This window comes from Narcine bancroftii, chromosome 13, assembly GCF_036971445.1.
Source record: "Narcine bancroftii isolate sNarBan1 chromosome 13, sNarBan1.hap1, whole genome shotgun sequence".
NCBI classification, from domain to species: domain Eukaryota; kingdom Metazoa; phylum Chordata; class Chondrichthyes; order Torpediniformes; family Narcinidae; genus Narcine; species Narcine bancroftii.
This window is the reverse complement of record NC_091481.1, coordinates 87,541,873-87,568,648: the sequence shown is the minus strand read 5'-3', so window position 1 is coordinate 87,568,648 and position 26,776 is coordinate 87,541,873. Positions and strand designations below refer to the sequence as shown.

The window sequence follows — 26,776 nt, the reverse complement described above, 5'->3', positions numbered from 1 at the left end:
TTACAACCATAAATTTCAACTTGTAAAGTCTGCCTGGAAAAACCATCCATCATCTGGCTTCACGTGACCTTGATTGGGAGGCTAAATGGGTCCTATGCCCTGCCCTAGGGTGACCTGTAGGTTATTGGACAGAAGGAGCGCCTCACAACCCCTTTAGCGGAGCAATTGTGCTGCACAACTATAAAATGTGTCAACAGAATATTATTTTAGTAAAGGAATGTGAATATGTAAAATGTTTAATACAAAATGGATGGCATGAGCGGCGTAGCAGTCACTGCAACGTTGTTGTAGCGCCAGTGATCGGGACCAGGGTTCGAATCCCGCACTGTCTGCAAGGGGTTTGTATACCAGGGGATCCGGTTTCCACCCACCCTTCAAAATGCACCGGGGGTGTTGGTCAATTAGGTGTAATTGGGTGGCACAGGTTCGTGGGTCAGAAGGGCCTGTTACCATGCTGTATGTCTAAATATAAATGTTTAAAATGTAAAAAGGGTTATTTTATACCATTTATATAGTATTCACAGGATAGATAAATATAGCAAAGGTAAAGATATATAAACCAATGATTCGGGCTTGAACCCCTGAAGGCTCAAGCCTGAAACGTTGGTTCTGGATCTTCATCTTGGTGACATGAAGAACTGTTTGACCAGCTGGGTTTCTCCAACATTGTGTTTTTACTTCAACCACCATGTATACTAATGACCCACATACTTTATACATATATAAATGACATCTTGATGAAGGGCTCAGGCTCAAAATATTGGTCATATATCTTTGCCTCCTATAGATGGTGCGAGTCCAGCTGAGTTCTTCCAGCCCATCTGTGTGTTGATTGATAATAATTCACTCATTCTTTTCAGGTTTTAATAATTTCCTATGATTCACATCAGTTTTCTGTCCCAGCCACAGTCCTGTCAAGGAGTCAGAGTTGCGGGAACAACTCCTTCAGCCCATCTCGGTATTGTCGACCAAGCTGTTGACTTGGGCACATCCCCTGTACCCACATTTCATGCATGTCCCTCGGAACCTTTCTTATCCATGAATCAGTCGAATTGTGCCGTCCTCCACTACTTCCACCAGCTGCTTGTTCCACACACCCACCACCCTCTGTGAGAAGAAGGTCCCCCTAAGATCCCATATAAATCTTTTCCCCCTCACCTTCCACTTGTGCCCTCCAGTTTGAGTGGAACACAGAGGAACTCAGCCAGTCTCACAGCATCACAGGAGGTAAAGATATATCACCAATGTTTCTGGCCTGAGCCCTGCTTCAAGGTATGAGCATCCTGAATAAAAAAGCGGTGGGGGGGCAGGGAGGAGAGATGGGGAAAAGAGGCAGGGGGAGATTGGTACATCCTTGCTGAGCAAGTCAGCAATAGCAGTGGTGCGTTTGTCAAGGTTGGCTGCTGAGTCAATGGAACATGGAGCAGTTCACGGCCTCAGCATTAAGTGTTGCCATCTGATTCCTCAGTCCAATGATGTACGACGGTTAAAGTTCAGGTTTATTCTCATGACTGGACACGTACAACCAGACAAGACAGCATAGTACACACACATATACACCCCCCCCCCCACCCATACCCCTCCCACATACACACTCTCTCAATACAGGCTCTTCTGCCCATAATGTGGTACTGACCTACTCTTAAACCCTCACATCCATAATCCTCCACTTTTCCTGCATCCATGTCCCTGTTTAAGTGTCTTTTAAATGTCCCTATTGTACCAGCCTCCACCAACACCCCTGGCAATGCATTCCAGGGCCCCACCACTCTCCGTGTAAAAAAAAATTACCCCTTGACGTCTCCCCTAAACTTTCCTCCCTACACCTTGTACAGACGTCCTTTGGCGTTTGCTGCTGTTGTTCAGGGATAAGGTGCTGGCTGTCCACCTGAATGCCTTTCATAATCTTTTATATAATTAATAGTTATAAATATTTGGGAGAGATCTCCTCATTTATAGAGACCCAAGGTTACAGGATACATCAATTCTTTTTGCCACAGAGCACTCACAGCTCAGCTTCTGCTTTTGGGGAGGTGGGAGTGATGGTCCCACTGGTCTGATTTACCAAATGGGATGGAGTGACAAGTTGTACTTCAGTGGCCAGGACTGAGGCAGGAGAGCACTGCCGTGATTTCAGGACCTAATCTTAAACCTCTTAAAGTTGTCTTGGTTGAAGTCCCCAGCTGTGATAAACACTTTCGATCTCTTACCTGCCTGTGCTCCTCTCCCTGCCGCTTTCTCTTTTCTCTCCTCTCTTCCTCCCACCTTTTTATTCACCTTTTATTCAGGATGTTCCACATCACTGCCAATCTTTGACAGGCATTATCACTCAGTAGCCCTCTATTTTCTATGTTCCATATCATAAATATAAACAGATAAACCAGTCAAGCGCATGACACATAGATATTGGAACCATACATCTAGATTGGCAGTTATCAGCCAAATGAAATCCACACTGATATCCAGAGGAAAAGGATAAAAAGGAAATCTGCAGGCATAAATCTCAAACTTTAACTGGATACATAAGTTCATTTATTCCAAAAGATGTACCCTGAAAGTTTGAAATAAGATGGATATCAAAGGAAAATATCTTGAAACAAAACAATAACAAACACTCATATGAGGGGCTCTCTCTTGTTTCCCTTTCTCTGACTGGAAGGGGTGCTGGGCGATGCTAATGGCGAATCTTTGGCAGACAAAGGCAATTTTGTGTAATATTGCATTTCTGTTTTATTTCATGCAATAAATAGTATCTGATCTGAAAATCTGCCACCTTGGGATCGCCCAAATCAAAGGCACATGTTCACGACAATAAATTCTTATTCTGATTCAGAAATGCATGAGGAGCAGGGAACTAATTGTATATCCTGTGAGACAGAAAGAGACGAATCTTCCCTTCTTGGTCTTGGAAGAACTTCAAGCTACAATTTCAACAACCCACTCCATGGGAAGACATCAAAGTGCTGTGCTGATTGGAAACTGACCCAATTCAGATGTACTGGAGTGTTTTGATGAAACAACAGGATACTTTGAAGAATTTCAATATAACTATGCAGTTGATCCTTTTCAAAATCAGTAACAGACACTCACCATAAAATCCAACCGAATTGAAGACAAACCTGAAGAAGAATTCCAACAATTAAATAGAAATTGACTAGAATTTCAATTTCTGAATTGACTAGAACTGAAATTAGGATCTGTGATCTCTGTAGTGGTGATACATATCTAATGAACTGCTTGGTCATGAATCAAGCAATCTAAAGGGATCATAGCCCAACCCAAGTCTGTTTTAACCGATCGCTTGATGTAACTCTGTGCTGTATTCTTAACTGCTGTGAGATGTATTGGTTCCTGACGAAGAGCTCAGACCCTTTACTTCCTAAGGATGCTGCATGACCTACTGAATTTCTCCAGAATGTTTGCGTGTTACACTTGACTCCAGCATCTGCCAACTTTCTTGTTTGGGTTGAGTGGTTGGCCGGCTCACCAAACAAACTTTCTCACTGTACCCGAGAATGTGTGAACTTGAATAAACTTGAACTAACACTGGCAGAAATCGCCCCATCTTTAGGAACCTTTAGTACCAGAAATGGACATGGGAATGTGAAAATTGATGATAGATCTCACACTGATAATAATGTATAACTGGCCATTTCGATGCCACAAGTTCCAACATAGGGGAGTATGGTTAGCATACCGGTTAGTGCAACACTGTTACAGCGCCAGCAAGCCAGGTTCGAATCCAGCGCTGTCCGTAAGGAGTTTGTACGCTCTCCCCATGTCTGCGTGGGTTTACTCCCACCCTTCAAAACGTATTGGGGTTAGTGGTTAATGGATGACATGGGTGTATTTGGGCAGCATGGGCTTGTGGGCCAGAAGGGCCTTTTAAAACAAAATCTTCCCTTCACCCTCAAGTCAACAAGGAAGTACTCCTGCAGAAAACTCATGAAATGTGTGGAGATGCAAAGGAGCAGTTGGTACGGCAGCTAACACATAGACCAGCACGCAACAATTCTCTCCACAACGACGAGATTCTGAGAGACATAGATAAGGTAGACAGCCAGTACCTTGTTCCCAGGGTGGGACTAGCAAACTCCAGAGTTCTCTATATTTTGATGATCAATGCTCTGCAGCTATTTAAAGTTCAGCCACACTTCGAATACTGTGTGTAGTTTTGGTTGTCCCATTACAGGAAGGATTTAGAGGCTTTGCAAAGAGTACAGAAGATGTTTACCAGGGTGTTGCCCTGTGTGAAGGGTATGAAAAAAATGGCACAGCTACTGTAAGAGCAGTGCTACCATTGATGCGGATCTGGGGGAGTGAGGAGTGGAGGCACAGTGCGGCTTCACATGGTCCTAGTCCTACAGCCCGGTTCTGATGCCGATGGGTCTGTACAGGGTTTAAACAGACTGTTAAAGGAGCTGATGCTTTTTTTTTCTAAATCCTGCAACTTGGGGTCTGTGCCCAAGATGGCAGAAACGTTCCACAAGGGGTTGCAGACTCCAGGAGAGCATAGTCCCAAGAAATGGGGAGAGCACCCCCCCCCGCTGAGAAGGAGAAGTGTGGGAGAAAATTCTACAGGGAAGGAAACTATGACAGCGGAACAGTGAGGGGCTCAGAGGCTGAAGGACCCAGACAGGCTATGGGCTGCGGGGACTGATTCAGGGGAACTTGGTAGTAGAACCAGCCCCAACAGGTCCAATCCTGAGGTCCAGCACCAGCAGGTCCAATCCCGAGGTCCAGCACCAACAGGTTCAATTCCAAAAGTCCAGCACCAGCAGGTCCAATCCCGAGGTCTAGCACCAACAGGTTCAATTCCAAAACTCCAGCACCAACAGGTCCAATCCCAAGGTCCAGCACCAACAGGTTCAATTCCAAAAGTCCAGCACCAACAGGTCCAATCCCGAGGTCCAGCACCAACAGGTTCAATTCCAAAAGTCCAGCACCAACAGGACCAATCCCGAGGTCCAGTACCAACATGACCAACACCAACAGGTCCAGCATCAACAGATCTAACACAAATGGATCTAGCAGCAACAGGTCTAACCCCAACAGATCTAACACCGTGTCCAACATCAACAGGACCAACCACCCAGCTCTGCCCTGCCCTTCCTTCACATCTCCTGATTCCATCAAATGTCAGCATTGATGGAGCTGGAACAGTGATAGCTTATGGTGTATTAGTTACAGTGGAATACTTGTATCCTCCATTGCCAAGTGGTGGATGATTTCAACAACTGACTTCCATCAAGCTGTCATTTCCACTTTCTAAAGAGTTCTCAATGTGTATTTTTAGAGCAGAACTAGTTCAATGGACAAAAAAATAATGTGAGGCTGGATACAAATCTGTACTGAAATGTATCTACTTCACGTGTTTAATGGTACACACATGTGAGAGGTTCTCAGAGTGTTCAGAAAGATGAGGTCCCAATGCCAGGGTCAATACCACTGTCTCTCATTGCCAAAGTATTCAATTCAAAGACAGATCCAGGTCTATGTGGGGAGGTTGTTTCATCCTGGGATGAGTGGCAGGGTTTCTGTGGAATTGTTTGAAACTGTATGGAAGGGGATGTGGTGTTTTCCATTAGGGACCAGCATGCAACCTGCAAGTGAGAACTCTGTTTGGCTCTCAGTGAGTGTAAACAAGCCCACCGACCTTGATCCAGTCTGCTGAAGGTGATCACTCATTGCCTCAGTTCCAGATTCTTGGCCAAAACTTCCAACACCAGTGTCAGAAAACAAAAAAAAATAGAGAAAAAAAGGCAAACAAATCAAGTCTTCCAAGTTTAAAGTTAGGTTTTGCTCTGCCATCTTCGTGGGACAAATCTATTTGGAGCAAGGAGGAAGATAGATTTTTATTTGGCTATTACTTTTAATTTCTATTATTTGATTTTTAAAATGGTTCCCCTCAAGAAATAGGTCTTGTGTGTTATAAAATAGGAAAGGAGTAAGTTAAAAGTATGTGGAACGTTGGATAATGGGAAACTGATGATTCAAAAACACTGGACAACAAAGATTTTGCTTCCTGAACACTTTTGGGTGTATTTTATGGATTGTGGGCCTGCTGATCATGAAAAGCACCTTAAAAATTTCCTATCACATACTTTTTTTTAGATATAACCTATTTTTGTGAATTCCTGTCACATTTTAAGTCAACTTCAAGCAGACAAAACCATGAAGTGCGACATGTTGTTGAAAATTCATTCTCTGCATCCGCACTTGGACGTCTTCCCCGCTGATCTTGGTGCCGTCAGTGACGAACACGGTGAAAGGTTCCACCAGGACATTGCGACCATGGAAAAGTGGTATCAGGGCAACTGGAATCCATCAACACCGGCCGACTACTGTTGGACACCGACACGAGAGGCATCAGATGCTGAGTACAAATGAAAATCAGTGACAAAACGGTTTTAGGTCAGTTGAAATGACCCAACGTGTCAGTGTCATTATGCGATTAAACCTGCTAAATTCAATCAAAGTTAATTTAATATTTCCACAACTGCCTACGTGATTTGGCAAATTCAGAAATTGTCTTTCGTAATCCCCAATATTTTTTCAGGGAGCAAACCTTCTGATAAAATTTGTTGTCCAGTGTTTCTAAACGGGAAAAATGTCAGAGCCATGTAGGAAAAAAAGTCAGTAAAACCTTGGGCCAATTAATTTTTTGTCAAACTGAGACTCTTGGCAAATAGGCTCACTTTTACACACACACATGCTTTAGAAGTGAGCCATAGAGTCACTGTTAAACACAAATATCTGTGGACCAAATTATGCCGTTTGGTAATTAGCTTGGTGAAAATATTATCTCAATAACGATATACACCTATGGTCATGAAGTTACCTCTGGGTGAACAAATCACAGCAGATATTTAGTACAAGTTATTATAAGAATCACTGTTGTTTAATGATGTGCTTTTCAAATGACTGTAATTGAGACTGTTTTTGTTTCAAATCATTCCTTTTATTTACAGGATTTTAAATATTTTCAACGTGCAATTTCTTTCTAATTGTATTCCCCATTCTGCATCAATTTGACATTCATTAAATTCACCCCTTCCATTGTTTGTCTTCTAAAGATTAAATCTCATTCGTTGAAGCATTGTTTGATCTGCCTGTTGGAGTGGAGTTACCCTCCTGCTGTTGTTGACTGCACGTGACTTCCAACATCTGGCAACCTGTGCTGCAGGGTGCCAGTGCAGACAGCATTCCACGTCCACAGCAGCCCCCTTCCTTTCACGCTCAAAGTCAGATCTGTGCCGTGGATGGGAGCCACCCACTGGCAGACAGTCTGGGTGGGTGTGGATCGGGAAGTGCGCTATCTTGGGCGAGAATTCCGACTGGCCACGTATGCCGAACCCACATCATTTTTGCCTTTAACTTCGTTCCGCTCACTTAACTGAAGCCAAATTGCAGAAATGACAAAGTCAGTATAGAATGTGTGACGGGGAGAAATTCTTATCGGGATGCCAAATTTGACATGAAAACCTAGAAAATATAGAATCCAGTCATCAGCTCCCTCCATTAAATATGACTGAAAATGCTGGTAACGTTCAGAAGGTTGGTCTCCTCTAAATTGGAGAGACTGGGTGCAGACTGGAATCTCTTCTATGTCCTGATGGCTATTTGCGGGCCTATAGTGTGCTTCTGTCTGCCGCAAGAGAATGGATCTCCCGGTGGCCACCCATTTCATTCTACCCCACCCCCCCACCCCTCCCATTCCCTTGTCGACATGTATCTCATAAACTGATCGAGGGTTGACCAATGATCGTAGCCGATGAGCCCAGCTGTTTGGTCTTTGGAGCAGAATAAGGGGATTTCTCAAACCTGAACGGCAAGTCACATTTGATTTAGCAGCTCCAACAATGTAGCTCGTCACTTCATAAACACTACATTTTTTTATTACGTGGCAATGTCCCTCGATTAAAGAAACAACAGAAATAGAATGCTGAGCACTGATAATATCCCCTCAAAATGTGAGAACCATCTTTGCAATATTATGCTGTTCAAATACGTCAGTGTCCAGAGCATGAAACCCAACAGCCATTTTATGAGAACCATCTTTGCAACATTATACCTGTTCAAATACGTCAGTGTCCAGAGCATGAAACCCAACAGCCATTTTATGAGAACCATCTTTGCAACATTATACCTGTTCAAATACGTCAGTGTCCAGAGCATGAAACCCAACAGCCATTTTATGAGAACCATCTTTGCAACATTATACCTGTTCAAATACGTCAGTGTCCAGAGCATGAAACCCAACAGCCATTTTATGAGAACCATCTTTGCAACATTATGCTGTTCAAATACGTCAGTGTCCAGAGCATGAAACCCAACAGCCATTTTATGAGAACCATCTTTGCAACATTATGCTGTTCAAATACGTCAGTGTCCAGAGCATGAAACCCAACAGCCATTTTATGAGAACCATCTTTGCAACATTATACCTGTTCAAATACGTCAGTGTCCAGAGCATAAAACCCAACAGCCATTTTATGAGAACCATCTTTGCAACATTATACCTGTTCAAATACGTCAGTGTCCAGAGCATGAAACCCAACAGCCATTTTATGAGAACCATCTTTGCAACATTATACCTGTTCAAATACGTCAGTGTCCAGAGCATGAAACCCAACAGCCATTTTATGAGAACCATCTTTGCAACATTATGCTGTTCAAATACGTCAGTGTCCAGAGCATGAAACCCAACAGCCATTTTATGAGAACCATCTTTGCAACATTATGCTGTTCAAATACGTCAGTGTCCAGAGCATGAAACCCAACAGCCATTTTATGAGAACCATCTTTGCAACATTATACCTGTTCAAATACGTCAGTGTCCAGAGCATAAAACCCAACAGCCATTTTATGAGAACCATCTTTGCAACATTATACCTGTTCAAATACGTCAGTGTCCAGAGCATGAAACCCAACAGCCATTTTATGAGAACCATCTTTGCAACATTATACCTGTTCAAATACGTCAGTGTCCAGAGCATGAAACCCAACAGCCATTTTATGAGAACCATCTTTGCAACATTATACCTGTTCAAATACGTCAGTGTCCAGAGCATGAAACCCAATTGAAGCAAATTTTGTGGCAACCATTTTAGGGAAGCATGGTTAGCACAGCGTAGCAGTTAGCACAACATTGATACAGCGTCAGTGATAGGGCTTGGAGTTTGTACGTTCTCCCCGTGTCTACGTGGGTTTTCCCCGGGGGCTCCGGTTTCCTCCCACTCTTCAAAATGTACCGGAGGTTGTAGGTTAAAGGGGTGTTATTAGGTGGCGCAGGCTCGTGGCCAAAGCGGCCTGTTACTGTCCTGTATGTCTATATTTAAAAATGTTAATTTAAATTGAATTTCCTGTGCTGATTTGATGGTTTGGAATAAGAATTATTGCATTCCCTTCTCGGAATCTCACTGGCAGTTTACTCTGGACATGATAGACTCTCCCACATTCAGGACTGTGCCAGAGAAGGGAAGGTATCTCTGCCCAAAGTAAAGGGCATTGCCGTTGTTATGTTTGGCATTCAAAAGTTCTGAAGTGTTTGAACTGCACCAAAGTTACATCCAGCAAAGTGGATGGGAAATGACCCAAGGTCAGTAGATTTAACGCAGTCAGATTTAATATTTGGATGTTGAAACCATTTACATAAAGGTCTGGGCAACGTTGCCATTTCCATCTTAAAATGCTGCCTTGTAATTTTCCACTGAGCAGTCATTCCATGTCACGTGGCCCAGACCTTTTTTTTGAAGTAAAAAAATCAATGCTGGAGAAACTCAGTAGGTCAAACCATGTCCTTTATATAGCAAAGATAAAGATACAGAACCAACGTTTTGAGCCCTTTCATTAAGGTACGAACAAAATGTAGACAGGCCATCATCTGACCAGGTTTATTACCCAATGCTAGATCCAGTAGGGCCTCTTCTTTAGTTGGCTTGTCCACATACGGCGTCAGGGATCCTTTTTGGACACACCTGACAAATTCTGCCCCCTCTATCCCTCTTGCAGTAAGGAGATGCCAGTCAATGTTTAGGGAGTTGAAGTCTCCCATGACAACAACCCTGTTATCTCTGCACCTTTTCCATAATCTGTCTACTTATCTGCTCCTCAATGTCCTGAGGGCAATTTGGGGGCCTATAGATTATTTCCAATACAGCCTATTTCTGTCTCACCTCTACTGACTCAATGAACGTTTTCCCTTTCTGCAGCTGTAATGCTATCCTCGATCAACAATGCCACTCCACCCCCAATTTTACCTCCCTCCCTATCCCTTTGGAACACCTCAACCCTGGAACCTCAATCAGCCAATCCCATCCTTCTGACAACCAAGCCACTGTGGTGACAACAACATTATAATTCTGCGCATTGATCCATGCTTCCCATCCACCGCCCTAATCTTGCATTAAAATATGCACATCCAACACCTGTTGTATGCTCCCTCCACTGCCTGTTCTTCCTCACCTTTCCACTAACTGCTCCATCATCTGACCACTCTGCTTCCCATGCCCCTTCCACCCTCGTTTAAATCATGTCCAAACCAGTCCCATCGTTAAGCATGACTGTTTTAAAACTAAAACTAATGGAGTTATGGTCACCGAACCCAAAGAGCTCCTCCGCTATCAGGCACTGTCTCTACACTAGTTCCTCGTAGACACCCAATGCCTGCGTTATTTTCTAGATAGAGCATAAGGCTAGAATAAAAAAGGGTCCTCTTGGGACCACTGATAAACCAATTCACCTCTCTCCTGCACACCATCTCCACCACCCCAGGGCGGCTACTGTCCTATGTGGGAACTGAGCCATTTCCTGCTTTCCCATAGCTAAACACAACAAACGCTCCGTGTAAATCTGTAAGCGGTTAGTGACTGAACCAATTACTTTGACTGATCCACATAGGACCGGCTGTACTAGCTGTTGTAACATTTGAAACGTTGCTATTCGAAAACATGGCAGCCCCACTGATGGCACAGGATTGAGTGACGGTGGGAGTGCGAATGTTAGCATGTCAGCAGTAATGAAATCTCAAGGAGATGTTGAGGTCCCTGGTTAACATTTTGGCTTTCATGGAGAGGGAAGGGTTCAAATAAAAGTTTGAATGCATGCCTCTGGAGGCAGTCCAAGTTGAACAAGTAATGGGATTTCTCATTTTGATTCCAATATAAATTACAATCAAAGAGGATGCTTTATTTAACTTAGACCCTATGCTGATTAATCACTGAGACAAAAGATTGCTGAATTAGGGAAAATTACAGATAGACAAAAATAATAAATCATGTATTTCACTGAGAAGCTTTCAAACTAAATTCTGGGGAGCTTATTTCAATCAAACAAAAAGAGATCATAGATGAAGTGAACAGAAAGGAGGATGAATGTCAAATCATCCCTCATGACAAATTCAGCTCTGGAAGAAATACAAATTTTCCACAAACGAATTCACCAGGCTGTGAGCAAATGTGCTGGAGAAACTCAGCAGGTCAAGTGAGTGGCCAAGGGTCTGGCAGATGGAGTCCAATGTTGGTAAATGTGAGGTTATCTACGTTAGAAGGAAGAATGGAAGATCAGATTTATTATTTAAATGGAAAGTGATTGCAGCTTACTGCCGTGTCGAAGGACTTGGGAGGGCTTGTGCGTGAATCACAGAAGGTTGGTTTGCAGATGCAGCAGGTTGTCAAGAAGGCAAATGGAACGTTGGCTTTTATTGCTGGAGGGGTTGAATTTAGGAGCAGGGAGGTTATGCTGCAACTCGATAAGGTAATGGTGAGGCTGCATCTGGGGAACTGCATGCAGTTCTGGTCTCCTTACTTGAGGATGGACTGGCTTTGGAGGCGGTGCAGAGGAAGTTCACCAGGCTGATTCCAGAGATGAGGGGGTTGGCCTATGAGGAGAGATTGAGTCATCTCCAACTGTACTCGCTAGAAGAATGAGAGGGGATCTTATAGAAACATATAAAATTATGAAGGGAATAGATAGAGGAAGGCAAGGTGTTTCCATTGGTGGGGGAGACCAGAACTAGGGGATGTAGCCTCAAGATTCAGGGTGATAGATTTAGGATGGAGATGAGGAGGAACTGCTTTTCCTATAGGGTGGAATGTATGGAATTCACTGCCTATTGAAGCAGTGGACACGACCTCAGTAAATATAGTTAAGACAAGGTTGGATAAATTTTTACATAGTTGGGAAATGAAGAAATATGAGAAAAAGGCAGGTAGGTGGAGATGAGCCTCTCATCAGATCAGCTGTGATCTCATTCAATGCCAGAGCAGGCTTGACGGGCCAAATGGTCTTCTCCTGCTTCCATTTCTTATGTTCTTATGACCTGTGAGACAGTGAGTCTGGTACGAATTGCTATCATAGAGAGTATCAGCATGGATACAAACCCTCAACTTGCCCATGCTGACCTAAATGTCCCACCCACACTAAGTGAAGTCAAGTTTATTGTCATCTAATGGCATAAGTACAACCCGACGAAACAGCATTCTCCGGTCCTAAGTGCAAAACACATAGACACACAGCCAGACATAACACACATATACATGACAAGTATTCACCTATGCAAATACATAAATATTGTTTTGTGAATATGAGAGTCTCAGGTGGTTAGTGTGAGCAGTTCCTTGGGTCGTTCAGCATTCTCACTGCCCGTGGGAAGAAGCTGTTCCTCAGCCTGGTGGGGCTGGCTCTGATCCTCCTGGATCTCTTCCCCGACAGGAGCAGCTGAAAGATGCGGGTGGAAAGGGACCTCAATGATTTTGTGCGCTCTCTTCACACAACTTGCTGGCATTTCGTCTATATCCCTCTAATCCTATCCATGCACCCGTCCAATTTATTTTCCTTGCCTATCTTGTTCACCTCACTGCCCCCACTGGTGAGTGCTACAAATGCACATCAGTAAAGGAAAGTGTGGATTTTCAAGACGGTACAGTGCAGATCCGGACTTGCCACACATAGAAAACCCAAGCAAAACACAACTGCAGACAAGGTTCATTATTTTCAATCACAGGAGATTTTTCTTTGAAGCTGATCGCTCTGCACATTAATACATGCGAAAATGTATTCCGACTTCGAGAAAGAGGCATCCCCTTGAGAAATCTGTTTGGCACATATATTGATGTGTGTGCTATGGTTCTTTCATATGCAAAGTTAATGTGTGTTTGTAATGTGTTCTAAAAGTAAACTAATTTGATTAAATTGATCAGCATACACAAATAAACACCAGCTCCATCCAAAGGCCTGAATGTTGCTTCCATTATTCTCTCCAAAATTCTTTTTCTTCTCTTTGCAGGATGTTTCACAGGATTCTTGTTTTATTCATCATGTCTGGACTCTTGTGTGGTGAAGAGACAGTGATCCGTGGAGGACCTCGTGGGGCTGTTCCTGCTCCAGGCAAGGGATGGTCTGGGAAGAAGAAGGACAAAGAGGATGTTCTAGACTCGAACCAAGCTGCACTCATTGTGATGGACCGGCGATACGTGCGCAGGGACTGGTGCAAGTCCCACCCCCTCATTCAGACCCTGAAGGAGGATGGCTGCATCAGCCGCTCTGTGATTAATCGCTTCTGCTATGGGCAATGCAACTCATTCTACATCCCCAGCCACGAGTATGGCGGTGAGGCCTTTCGCTCCTGCTCCTTTTGCAAGCCCAAGAAATTCAACAGTGTCACTGTCACTTTCAGGTGCCCCAGCCTTCAACCTCTGTCGAAACGGAAACGGATCCAGTTGGTGAAGGAATGTCGTTGCATCTCTATTGACCTGTAGGGGTGAACAGGAGCTGTCGAAAAGCTGCTGTCTGTTTACACAGTGGCACTTTATAGATCTGGGAAGTGACTCCAATGGCCAGGAGAACTCTGATATGGATAGAAATGAAACCCATGTGGGCGAAAGCAAATATATTCTTGCAGTCGGCAACTGTTTAAGTGAGTCAGATTAAATTATGTAGATGTTAAATCAGTCAAAAATTGTTAAAATATCAAGAGATGCATGTACTAATCTACCATGAAGAAATCACAATCTGTTGGTCATAAATGGAGTCACCAGATGGATATTTATAACTGAAAAAAATCTCCCTTATAATGCCTTGCTTGGGAAAGGTCTTTCTAAGCACACTCTAAGCCTACTTACGAAGGGCTCCTGATCAGAACTGATGTAGGTTCAAGCCCCATTCAACTCACACTTTCTTTCATTTTAGCCAATGTTTTGTGATTTTCCAGATGTATCATTGTGTATTGTTCTCTGAGGGGATGGGCCTGCTGTCCCATCATCTCCAAATCACAATAAACAATAAATGCAAGTTGTCGCATGAAACACGAGGTTCATCATGGTCAACCCTGCTTAATGATTCATAGTGATTAGCAAAGGGAGAATATGGTCAAGTAACCTCGGATAGAACCGGTTAACAACAACCAAACCTAGTGAAGGGCTAACGCAGGAGAACACATGATCCCTCCAGGAACTGTTCATTGTTATTTAAAATCGTGTCAAAAATCCTGCTCTGGGTTTGAAGCATTTTTGATGATAAAATGCTTACTTAAAAACATTTTATTCAGTTTAATTGGAAGTTCTGATTCCTTAAATTTCTGGTAGAGTGGCTGGGGGCATAGTTTGTAACACAACTGAACCCCATTGATAAGTTTCTGAACATAGAACATTCCAGCCCAGTACAGGCCCTTTGGCCCACAATGTTGTGCTGACCAATCTAAACCTACTCAACAAACTAATACTTCCCTCCCTCACACCCACAACCCTCTATTTTTCTTGCATCCATGTGCCTAAGAATCTTTTAAATATCCCTATTGACCAGCCTCCAGCACCAACCCCGTTAATGCATTTCAGGCACCCACCACTCTTTGTGTAAAAAAAAGCTTACCTCTGATGTCTCCCCTAAACTTTCCTCCCTCACCTTAAACTGATGTCCCCTAGTATATGCTGCTGGCACCCCAGGAAATAGGTGTTGGCCCACCCTATCTATGCCTCTCAGAATCTTGTAGACCTCCATTAAGTCACTTTTCACCTTTTTTGCTCCAAGGAGCAAAGCCCCGGATCTGTTAACCTTGCCTCAAAAGACATGTTCTCCAATCCAGGGAACATCCTGATAAATCTCCTCTGCATGGTCTCCAAAGTTCTACATCCTACCTGTAATGAGGCGACCAAAACTGAACAGAATATTCCAAAGTGTGGTCTAACCAGAGTTTTAAACAGCTGTAACATTACCTCATGGCTCTTGAACTCAGTCCTCTGACTGATGAATGCCAGCACACCATAAGCCTTCTTAACCGCTCTATCAGTCTGCGTGACAACTTTGAGAGATCTGAAAAGTTCAGAGCGCTGAATTAAAGTTCATTTATTCTAACATGTTCTTTGTCCTATATTAATAATGATGAATTTGTTCTCCCTTGTGTTAAGTACCCATTCTCACATTCTCAGCACGTTAGTATCACTGGCCTTTTATCAACCATCCCTTGGACAGGCAAGTCTGCTCCTTCCCACATTGATGTCCCTGTATATCAGGAGTCTGGCCTGACCACGTGATATATATCCAAAAGGGTTGATGTATGAGGTGGAAGGAACTCGATGATTGAATGTACCTGCAGGAGATGATAAGTGCAGGATGTTCAAAACAATGGGTGATTTATTAAAACTGACATGCATCAGGCGACCAGTCAAAGCTGATCTCCTAAGCGTGATTTTGGTACAGGGTTTATACTCTCAATGGACGTGATTGCAGCAACTTGATTAACTTAGCTTTACTGTTTTGATTACAGAGCAGGAGTTACAAAGATCTATGAGCTAGATAAAGATTGCTTACAGAACAGGATCCTTAGTTATCCAGAAATTTGATGATTTGAGGCAGCATTACAGGTGCAAATATTCCTATAAATTACATTTCTATAAATTTACTATTTAAAAATAAATAATCAGTGCAAAAGAAGAGGAAAAAGGTGAGGTTGTGTCTGTGGTTCATTGTCCATTCAGAAATCTGATGGCAGAGGGGAAGAAGCTGTCCTTGTGCTCCTGGGTGTTCGTCTTTAGGCTCCTGGACATCCTTTCTGATGGTAGCAGTGTGAAGAGGGCATGGCCTGGATGGTGAGGGTCCTTGAGGATAGAGGCTGCTTTCTTGAGATGCTGCCTCTTCTAGATGTCCTTGATGGAGTGAAGACTGATGCCATGATGGCTCTGGCCAAGTTCACAACTATCTTAGCCTTTTCCTGTTCTGTGTATTGGCACTTCCGTACCAGACAGTGACATAACTGGTCAGAATGTTCTCCACGTGACAAATAACTTAGTTAACAATGAGTCTAAGTTTCTGTTACAACAATGGGTTCATGTATTGATTGTAACTTGCTTAAAAATAAATATGGGTTTGAAAACTTGCACCCCCAGATTCAAGGATAGGTTCTTCCTTGCTGAATTTCGAATGTATGGACAGAAACTTGGCTAAATTAGCAATTCATGAGAAGGGGGTTGATAGTTGAATGGGATCACCTTTCAACTCTTTAACCAGCATGGTCTCCAGAAAAGCAGAATTCGTAAACCTTGTTGCGTGAATAACTAAGAACAAAATTGATCCATTAAGATTAACCCAATTTTCATTTCACCACACATTTTGTTCTTGGAGTTGTCCAAACAAATTTCTGGCTATCAAGTGGAGACACAGTGAGAACCTATTTCAAATGGAGAGAGCATTGGACTTATGCCTTGGACTACAGTGAAGCTCACCAGGGACTGACAGGTGATGAAAGGTATTTCATTTTAATACTCATTTCTTCAAGTTGGAGATTACAGGAGTGATCCTGCGGAGCATGACTTGGAAGGATTTGTGGAAAGCTGTGATTACTGCCACATAAACACAAACCAAACACTCTCAGGTGAAAGAAATCCCAGAACTGACATTGTGCCAAATATGAAAAAAATCTGCGTCTTCCTCTCTTTCTTTCAATGAGTATGCATGATGGTGTTAAAACAATTGTTGTTGAGCAATTATTAAGTTTGAAATAGTTGAAATAAAAAAACTGAGTTGTTATTTTCTCACATTTTCAGATTGTATATCTCAAACTCTGAATTGAACTCTGTTCTATTCATTCGACGAGGTTGTAAGGATCACAATATTAAAGCAGAGGGAAAAGTATGGAGACAAATTGAATATTGTCAGCTTGGTATTGACCAAATTCCTGGAGCTCAAAGAACCATGGTGTTTGCATCCCTCAATCCAAAGTGTGATTTTAAAAATAGTTTGGGTGAACTGAGTCCTCATGTCATTCTCATAGGAACAGAGTATCAGAACTGAGGAGATACTGGCATTTCCTTTTCCAATCAATCACAAGCCTGCTTTAGCATGTTTTAAACCAGTGGTTTTCAAACTTTTGCTTTCCACTCACATCCCACCTTAAGCAATCCCTATGCATTCAGAGCTCTGTGCTTAGTAAGGGATGAGTGGAAAGCAAAAGTTTGAAAACCCCTGTTTTAATCGTCCCTCATAGACTCGTTCTGTGCACGGTTTCAGAACTCCAAAGGAAATGGGCCAGGGACCATTTTTCTCAAGCAAAATAGTTCAGGATCAATTGAGTTCAGAGCAGTGATTCTCAACCTTCCCTTCTCACTCCCATCCCACCTTAAGCCATCCCTTACTCATCACAGAGCCCTGATGGCCCAGGGAATACTTACGGTGGGACGTGAGTGGAAAGAAACCCTTTTTAAATCTAGTGACGGTTGCTATAGTTTCCTTTCTTGCTGAGAACAACTTTGTTAGCATTTGTGTTGACATTCTACAGAGAGGGAGAGATTCTCATTCTCTCTGAAGACATGAGTAATTATAACCATCTTACGACCTTATTATAAACTAAAAATAAGCAATGGTTATGTTGAGAGGAACTAGTCTGGGGAGGGTGCAGAAGCTGATTTAATGGTTTAGAAGCACCTTGGTAGACCCCAAATGCTGTAATGCTGCTCTTTCTGAGATGAGCGTGATTTAACACAATCATGTATGCTCATTATCTCCAATTTCCCGTGGATCGGGCATTAGTTCAAACAAAAACTCAGAATGGATTCAAAGTTCAGATTTATTGTCAGAGTACATACATACAACCCTGAGATCCTTTCTCCTGTGGGCATGGCAGAATTTCTAATTATCGGTAGTGCAAACAAACTATGCTCAAGAAATATACGTGAACAGAAGCGAGAAATGGAAACAAGATGGAAGTGCAAACAAACTGTGTCATACAGAAATTAATCAATAATGTGAAAAGTCCGAGTCCTTCAATGAGCCCCTGGTTGAGTTTGTCGTTGAGGAGTCTGATGGTGGAGGGGGAGCGGCTGTTTCTGAACCTGGTGGGTGCGAGTCTTGTGGCCCCCGATACCTCTTTCCTGAAGGCAGCAGTGAGAACAGAGCGTGTGCTGGGGGAGGGGGGGTGTGGATCCTTGACGATCGCTGCTGCCCTCTGACGCCAACGTTCCCTGCAGATGTTCTCAATGGGGGAGGGATTTGCATCTGATGTCCTGGGCTGTGTCCACCACCTTTTGCAGAGATTTACATTCATGGGGATTGGTGTCCTCATACCAGGCTGTGATGGAGCACATTTTCCACCACATATCTGCAGAAATTTGCCAAGGAAGAAGAGAACTCAAAACCCAGCAAATGTTCACTGCACTTGGAAAGATGTGGCAAGTTAGCTTGAGCTGTAAACATTTCCATCAATTCAGAATGACAATCAACTGAATGGATTTCTTGTATTAATGCTGATAGGACTGGCAACTGTTTGGGGTACAAATGTCATATTACTCATCAGCCAGAGTGTTGACTATGTAAGTCAGGAGGTCATGTTGCAGATGTATAAGATGTTGGCAAGGTCCCATTTGGAGTAGTGTGCTTAGTGTTGGCCACGTGCTATAGGAAATATGTTGTCAAGCTGGAGAGGGTGCAGAGAAGATTGATGAGGATGTCGCCAGGACTCAGGGCCTGAGCTACAGGGAGAGGTAGAGCAGGCTGGGGCTTTATTCCTTGGAGTGCAGGAGGATGAGAGGTGATCTCAGAGTGGTGAACAAAATCGTGAGAGGAATAGATTGGGTGAACACAGCGAGTTGTTTGCCCAGAGAGGGGGAGTTAGTAACCAGAGGACACAGGTTTAAGGTGAGGGGAAGAGATTTAACAGGAACCTGAAGGGTAATGTTTTTACAGAGAGGGTGGTGGGTGTATGGAACAAGCTGCTGAAAGAGGTGGATGAAGCAGGTACTATTGGAATGTTTAAGAAAACAAATTGAACGGATACATGGATGGGTATAGAAGGAATGCAGGCAGATGGGACTCGTGTGGGTGGGTCATTTTGGGCAAGCTGGACTGAAGGGCCTGTTTCCAAGTGGGTAACTCTACGTTCACCATTCTAGTTTGGTATGGTTGCCTTGGTGACCCACCACGGGTGGTCATCACTGTTTTCTAGCTGATGGACCAGACCAAGGGCCTGTACCTGTGGTGGATCGTTCTCTATGACTTTATTTCTTAATGTACCAGACAGTTGTGATAATTGAACTGATGTATATCGTTGTGCGGTGAAAACGAGTCTGAACCAGTTGCATTATTTAACCATCATCTTGTTTAAATACACTGTAGGGAATGAAATTGTCACCATTGTTCAATCTCTCGGTGATCCCATATTTACCGATGGCTAAGTTCTGGTTCAAGTTTATTATCATCTGATTGTACATGTATAGCGGGTCCCCACTTCATGTTGTTGATATGTTCCTGTAAACTGCTACTTCAAGTGAAACAAGGTTAAACAAACCAATGTTACACCATGGGCTCAATGATTTAAAAAAACAAGTTAAGCTCTTACGGTTTATTTCTGGTCACAAAAACATCACCAATCTTCTAAATAATGACCCAAAACACTTCTAATATTGAAGATTTAAATAAATTCGAGCTACAGTGAAATTTAAGAAAGATTAATAAAAATGATTAATCAGTGTTGGTGAATCAGTGAGTGATGGAGGTTGTAGTGGTGGTGGCTGCTGTGGGGAGGGAGTTGACTGGGATCACTGGTGAAGGGCAGAGAAGCAGCTCAGTCGTCCTCACCACAGGACGTGAGGGTGGGAGTGTTGCAAGGAATTCCGAAAGGTTGGGGTGGAGTAAGAGGTGGTGTTGATGATTGCTGCCAACTGCTCGAACCTGAACAAAACAATGTGCGGCGCCAGATCTTATTTTATTAAAAAAATAGTTTCTTATCAACATTATAACAAAATGACGTTGAACAGAACGACGGTATTCAAGGACTTACTGTACAACCTGACGAAACAGTGCCTCTCTGGACCACACTGCATACACAAAAACACACAATACATAAAGATCACATAAACAATCAAAATAAATATATATCAATATTTTGGGCTGATTTACCCCGTTACAGGACACTGTTCATCAATTCCACAGCCTGCGGGAAGAAGCTATTTCCCAGCCTGGCCGTCCTGATGTTGATGCTCCTGTACCTCCTTCCTGATGGTAGTGGGTCAAAGGTTGTGTTTTGGATGGAAAGGGTCCTCGATAATTCTTTAAGCCCTATTTAACCAACGCTCCCGGTAAATGCCGTCAATAGAGGAAAGGGAGACCCCAGTGATCTTCTCGACCGTTTTGATAATAACCTGCATTGACTTCTAGTCCGAAGCTTTGCAGCTCCCATCGCACATATTGATGCAGCCGGACAGGACACTCTCAACTGTGCTCTTGTAAAGTGTTGTCAGGATGGGGGGGGAGGGGGATGTTAGCCTTACCCTCCTCAACCTCATGAGGAACTCTAGGCTCTGCTGCACTTTCCTGACTAATGAGGGGCTGTTGTGGGTCCAGGAAAGGTCACCTGTTATAATATAAACATTTAAATATTCGGGATAATTTTCCTGATTACAGGATACTGTTCATCAATCTCAAAGCCTGCGGGAAGAAGCTATTCCACAGCCTGGCAGTCTGATTTTGATGCTCCTGTACCTCCTTCCTGAAGGTAGTGGGTGAAAGATCCTGTGCGCCGGATGGAAAGGGGCTTCTCGAATTGCTATCTGAAATTACGCTGTAAACAGCTCAATCACAAGGGATCTGTGGTGAGCATTAAATGCTAAAACACCGATGCCCACAATCTCTAGAATTAAAGAAACAAACGCTTCGATACTTTGGCATATTGTTGGGCAGAAATTCACCCAAGATAAAAGAAACTGACCTAAACAATTGCAGATGCACAATGATGAATGAATGAAAGATAATGCAGAGTAAGACATATTCATATACAAAAGGAACATGTTCCAGGATGCTTACTGATTATAGGGGAATGGGAGCACAGCTGATAATTGACTAAGCAAGGAATGTACAGCCTTAGATATGGAGAGTGGACCTGGGGAATTTAGATTCAGTTAAATGTGAAACAGAATTAACAACCTATATCAACACTGGTGATTATTTAGCTCCCATATTGTCCTGAAATCCCCATCTGGTTCACCATCTTCACAAAGCCCTGGAACACCTGGGCAGCAAGGATGGAGACATTAGGATGCTCTTTATTGACTACAGTTCAACATTTAACACCATCATCCCCTCAAAATTAATCAGCAAGCTCTAAGATCGAGGACTCAACACCCCACTGTGTATTTGGATCCTGGATTTCCTCACTTCCAGTCCACGATCAGCTGGTAGGCACATCTCCCCCACAATCTCCATCAGTAATGGAGCACCAGAGGGCTAGCACCAGAGGGCTGCATTCTTAGCCCATCTCTACTCACTTTACATCTCCAACAGAGTGGCTCAGTTCAACAACAACACCATCTACAAATTTGCTGACAATACTAAGGTAGTGGGTTGTATAAAGAAAGGTGATGAGTTATCTTACAGGAGGGAGAATGAAAACTTGGCTGAATGGTGCCACAACAACCTTGCACTCAATATCACCAAACCTAAGGAGCTGATTGTTGACTTCAGGAAGGTAAAAACCAGATGTGTACGATCCAGTGATCATTGGGGGATCAGAGGTGGAGAGGGGGAGCAAATTTAAGTTCTTGGGAGTCACTATCTCAGAGGATATTTCCTGAAACCAACACACTAATGGCATCATGAAGAAAGCACGTTACCAGCTCTATGTTCTCAGGAGTTTGCGGAGGTTTGGCATGACCTCCAAAAATATGACAAATTTCTACAGATGTGTGGTGGAAAGTGTGCCGACTGGTATGGAAAACAATACCTGAGTGTAAATCCCTGCAAAGGGTAGTGGACACAGCCCAGGACATCACAGGCAAAACCTTGCCCACCATCAAAAACATCCACAGGAAACAATACCGTCAGAGAGCAGCAGCAATCATCAAGGATCCACACCACCCAGCACACACTCTATTCTCACTGCTGCCATCTGGAAAGAGGTATCAGTACCACAAGACTTGCACCACCAGGTTCAGGAACAGCTGCTCCCCCTCCACCATCAGACTCCTCAATGACAAACTCAACCAGGGACTCATTTAAGGACTCGGACTTGTGCACTTTATTAACTTTTTTCCTCTCTGTATTGCACAGTCAGTTTGTTTACATTTGTTTATTTGTTTACATGTATATGCTGTGTACAGTATTTTTTTGCAATACCAATAAGTGGTAATTGTGCCTCACCCACAGAAAAAAGAATCTCAAGGTTGTATGTGATGTCATGTAATAAATCTGAAAATAAAGCAGAAATCTGAAATATTTTTTGGGAGAGAGAAAACTGTGATATTTAAAAGGTTTAGCTGATTATTAACTGCAGACCCATTGCAATGTGATTTACTCCTCTCTGGCCTCAGAAATAGGCCAGCAAGCTTCTCGATTGTTCCACACCATTCAAAGTGACCCCAGTGAGAACAGATTTAGCTAGAGGCACCACTGCAGCAGTTTCTAAAAGACCAGGACATTCTTAAGGGTCACGAGAGATGGGCAAAAATGTTTGGCTTTTCCAGTGATGCTCACATCACAGAACTAGGATGAAAATAGAATAATATATAAATTAAAGGAATCAATTTCAAGAACAGACAGGTAATGTTGCAGCTAAATAAGATGTTTGTTAGTTGCTACTTGGAATATTGTGTTCATCTTACTACAGGAAGGATGTGGATGCTGTAGAGAGGGTGCAGAGTAGACTTTCAAGGATGCTGTGTGGATTGGAGAACAGGCCTTATGAGGATAGGTTGAGTGAACTTGGTCTTTTCTCCTTGGGGCAACAGAGGATGAGGGGTGACCTAATAGAAGTGTAACAAGACAATGAGAGCCATTGATCGTGTGGATGGCCAGAGGCTTTTCCTAAGGTTGAAGTGGGCAACACGAGGAGGCATAGTTTTAAGGTGTTTGGGAGTAAGTACAGGGGGGAACTGAGGAGAGAGCAGTGGGGGCATGGGATGTGCTGCCGGTAACGGTGGTGTAGGCAGGGACAATAAGGTCTTTGAAGAGACGATTAGATAGGTCCATGGAACTGAGAAAAATGGAGGGTTATGCAGTGGGGAAATTCTATGCAGTTGTTAGGTTATTAGGTTGGCACAGCACTGTGGGTTGAAGGGCCTGTACCGTGCTGTAGATTTCTGTCTATGTTCCAACTGTAGCAAAGAAATTGAAAAGCAGAGAATATGAATATTTCAGGAAAGAGATTAATTAAGGTAATGAAAATCAACCAAAATGAAATTAAAACAATGCTGGAAACACTCATGTGCTGCGCTGCATCTGTGGGAAAGGGGATGGAGTTAACATTTGAGATCCGTTACCCTTCATCAGAACAGGATTGATTGAAGACGTTACACATTAGTTCAACAGGATCTGGTAGGAGAACTTTCAAAACACTCTGGATGCCTGAATTAATGATTTACAGATCTGCCCGACCATTGCTCGTGGGGAGATTGAATTGTAAATTTGAAAATTATGTAGAATAAATGACCTCTATCAGTAATAGTGAGTGTGGGGCCAGCACACGGATATGAAAAACCTATTTAATCCACACATTAAACACATTCTCACTGTAGTTTGGAAGATATGTGCTCCTGGACTAGGTAGGCTTCTTGCCAATTGTTCTAGCTTAGCTGTAAGAATGATACCTACCACACAAGGAGTAAAACAAAGTATGTGCAGGTCAGGCCACATCCATGGACGTCTCTCTCTTTTTCTCTGTTAAAATACTCCTCCAAATGTTTCCCCCGAATGTCAAAACATTAAAGTCTGTGGACACTATGATTGTAGTGTGGGTGGTCTCAGTCTGGCAGAGCATGAGACCATGGACAGACACGTTGGCAAGAGAATAGGGCAGGGAATTGAAATGGGTGGCCACTGGGAGAGCCATGTTATTGCTGTGGATAGAACCGAGGTGTTCAATGAAGCGATCTCCCAGTCTGCGCCAAGACTCTCCAATGTAGAGACCACAATGGGAGCACCAGATGCTGTAGACGACCCCTGCATATGCACGTGAAGTGTACCACCCACAAATTGGAGGAACAACTTATATTCTGTCCGGGCACCCTCCGACCAGATGGCATTAAACATCGACCTCCCATTTTCATTGGGCCCACCCCCTTCCCACATATCCCCATTTCTCCTTTCCTCTTGTGCTCTCTCTCTCTCTCTCTCTCTCTCTCTCTTTCTTTTCCTCCAGCTCTGTATTCACACAGCCATCTCTCCCCTAACCAATTCTCACCTTCCCTCTCCTCTCCTCCCACACATATCCAATTATCACCTTTTGGTCTGTGCTCATTTCTTTCCTTCTCCCCAACCTTTTAATTCAGGTGCCTGTCTGCTTTTTACTCATACCTTGAAGAAGGACTCAGGCCTGAAACGTTGGTTATATATCTTTATTTCCTATGGATGCTGTGAGACCAGCTTTTGCCCCCGAATGTCTCCTCATGACCAAGAATCAAATTTGTCAATGAAGTTCCCTTAATTGTTGTTGATCATTGGATATCAAAGATGAATCCTGTATACTATTGGATTTCAATCGAGCAACAAATTTAATGACTATAAAATCTTGAAGCAAAAAGCAGCAGAGAATTGATGTGAGTGTGAAGCTGATATCATGCTTTAAGATCAGATTTTGGGCTGTCTGTGTTTCAAAGAAAATTATCACACCAGTTGGTTCTGCAATTTCCCTTACCATAGAACTTGTAATCAGAATCAGAACTTCTTGTCATGAATATGTCACGGAAATTCATTGTTTTGCGGCAGGTGCAAAATTGCTATAAATAATCTTTTAAATAAATTAGTGCAAAAAAGAGAAAGTGAGGTAGTGTCTGCGGTTCCTTGTTCGTTCAGAAATCTTATAGTGGAGAGGAAGAAGCTGTCTTTGTACCATTGGGGTGAGGAAGAAGCTGTCTTTGTACCATTAGGGGGTTTGTCTTCCTCTTTCCTGATGGTAGCAGTGAGAAGAGGCCATGGCCTGGGTGGTGGGGGTCCTTGAGGACAGAGGCTATTTTCATAAGATACCTCTTGTCGATGTTCTCGATAGAATGAAGGCTGATGCCCATGATGTCGCTGGCTGAGTTCACAACTCTCTGTAGTATTTTGTCATCCTGTGCATTAGCATCTCCGTACCAGACAGTGATCCAAGCAGTCAGAATGCTCTCCATGGGACACTTGTAGAAATTTGCAAGAGTCTTTGGTAACGTACCAAATCTCCTCAAACTCCTTATGACATATCGCTGCTGGCGAGCCTTCTACATGATGGAGGCTCCAGAATAGATCTTCAGAGATATTGACACCCAGGAATTTGAAGTTTTTAACCCTTTCCACTGCTGACCCCTCATTGGGGACTGGTTCATGCTCTTCTGATTGCTCCCTCCTGAAGTCTACAATTATCTCCTTGGTTTTGCTGACATTGAGTGCAGGTTGTTGGGGTGACACCGTTTAACGAGCTGATCCATCTCCTTCCTGTACGCTCTTCCTCAGAGCCTGCTTGTGATTCTGCCGACAACTGTGGTGCCATCGCAAATTTTTAGATGGGATTTGAATTTTGTCTAGCCATGGGTGAAGAGAGAGTAGAGCAGTGGGCTAAGCACACATCCTTGAGATGCCCCTGCGTTAATTGTCAGTGAGCAGGAGACGTTGTTTTTGATTGCTCAGGAAGAAACATCATTTTCCATTCAACATCCTTGTCTGATGGGGCTAACAGTAATCTCCATTTGGGCAATGGTGTGTGGGTTTAAAATGGTCAGCCCAGTTGCCAATCAGTTTATCTGGCAAGGACCTTTCAGGGATCAACCACTTTAATCCATGCCCCATCCCACACCAACATTTCTGCCCATGGTTGCATGCACTGCCAAACTGAGGCGATCCATAAATTGGAGGAACAGCACCTTGTATTCCATCTCGGCTGTCTCCAGCCAGATGGCATCAATATCAATCCTCCAATTTCTATTAAACCTCTCTCCAGTCTCTCTCTTTCCCTCATTCCTCAGACTCCTTTCCTCCAGCTCCCCTTCCCTTACTTCTCCTATCAGAAAGCAACCCTTCTTTGCCCTCTGCCTTCTCCCACGTCATTTTTCACCTTCTCTTCTACCTTCCCACCTGTATTGACCTATGGTCTCCTATCTGTTAGTCAGAACTCCTCGCCCTGCCCCTTTCTCCTCTCTCCCTCTATCTTTTAATTCGGGCATCTGACTGATTTTCAACACACCTGATGAAAAGCTCAGGTCCAGAATGTTGATCACCTTTTACTTCCTCTGGACACTGCGTGACCTGCACCTTTGTGTACTGCAATTGACCCCAGTGTCTGCAGACTTTCTTGTTCAACTCTAGTGTTTGGGTTGCATTTACTGCTCAG

At 43.3% G+C, this 26,776-nt stretch overlaps 2 protein-coding genes across 15 annotated transcripts in view; one reads left to right on the top strand and one right to left on the bottom strand.

The window, feature by feature from the left end:
• LOC138747898 (gremlin-1-like) overlaps positions 1–15,351 on the top strand; it is a 42,929-nt gene extending 27,578 nt beyond the window's left edge. The window contains exon 3 of the mRNA XM_069907519.1: positions 13,289–15,351. Coding sequence (XP_069763620.1) covers positions 13,289–13,760 — 472 coding nt within the window. The 3' untranslated portion in view covers positions 13,761–15,351. The remainder of the gene's footprint in view (positions 1–13,288) is intronic.
• The window catches only part of rasgrp4 (RAS guanyl releasing protein 4), a 296,739-nt gene that overhangs the window by 157,540 nt on the left and 112,423 nt on the right, over positions 1–26,776 (bottom strand). For 8 of the 14 annotated variants that reach the window (XM_069907490.1, XM_069907499.1, XM_069907503.1 and 5 more), the window contains 2 exons: positions 15,213–15,309; positions 13,208–13,401 (listed from right to left, as the gene is read on the bottom strand). The exons of 3 other annotated variants lie outside the window; for them this stretch is intronic. The gene's annotated coding sequence lies outside the window, so the exon portion shown is untranslated. The remainder of the gene's footprint in view (positions 1–13,207; positions 13,402–15,212; positions 15,310–26,776) is intronic. 3 more of the 14 variants (XM_069907493.1, XM_069907497.1, XM_069907491.1) reach the window with 2 other exon arrangements.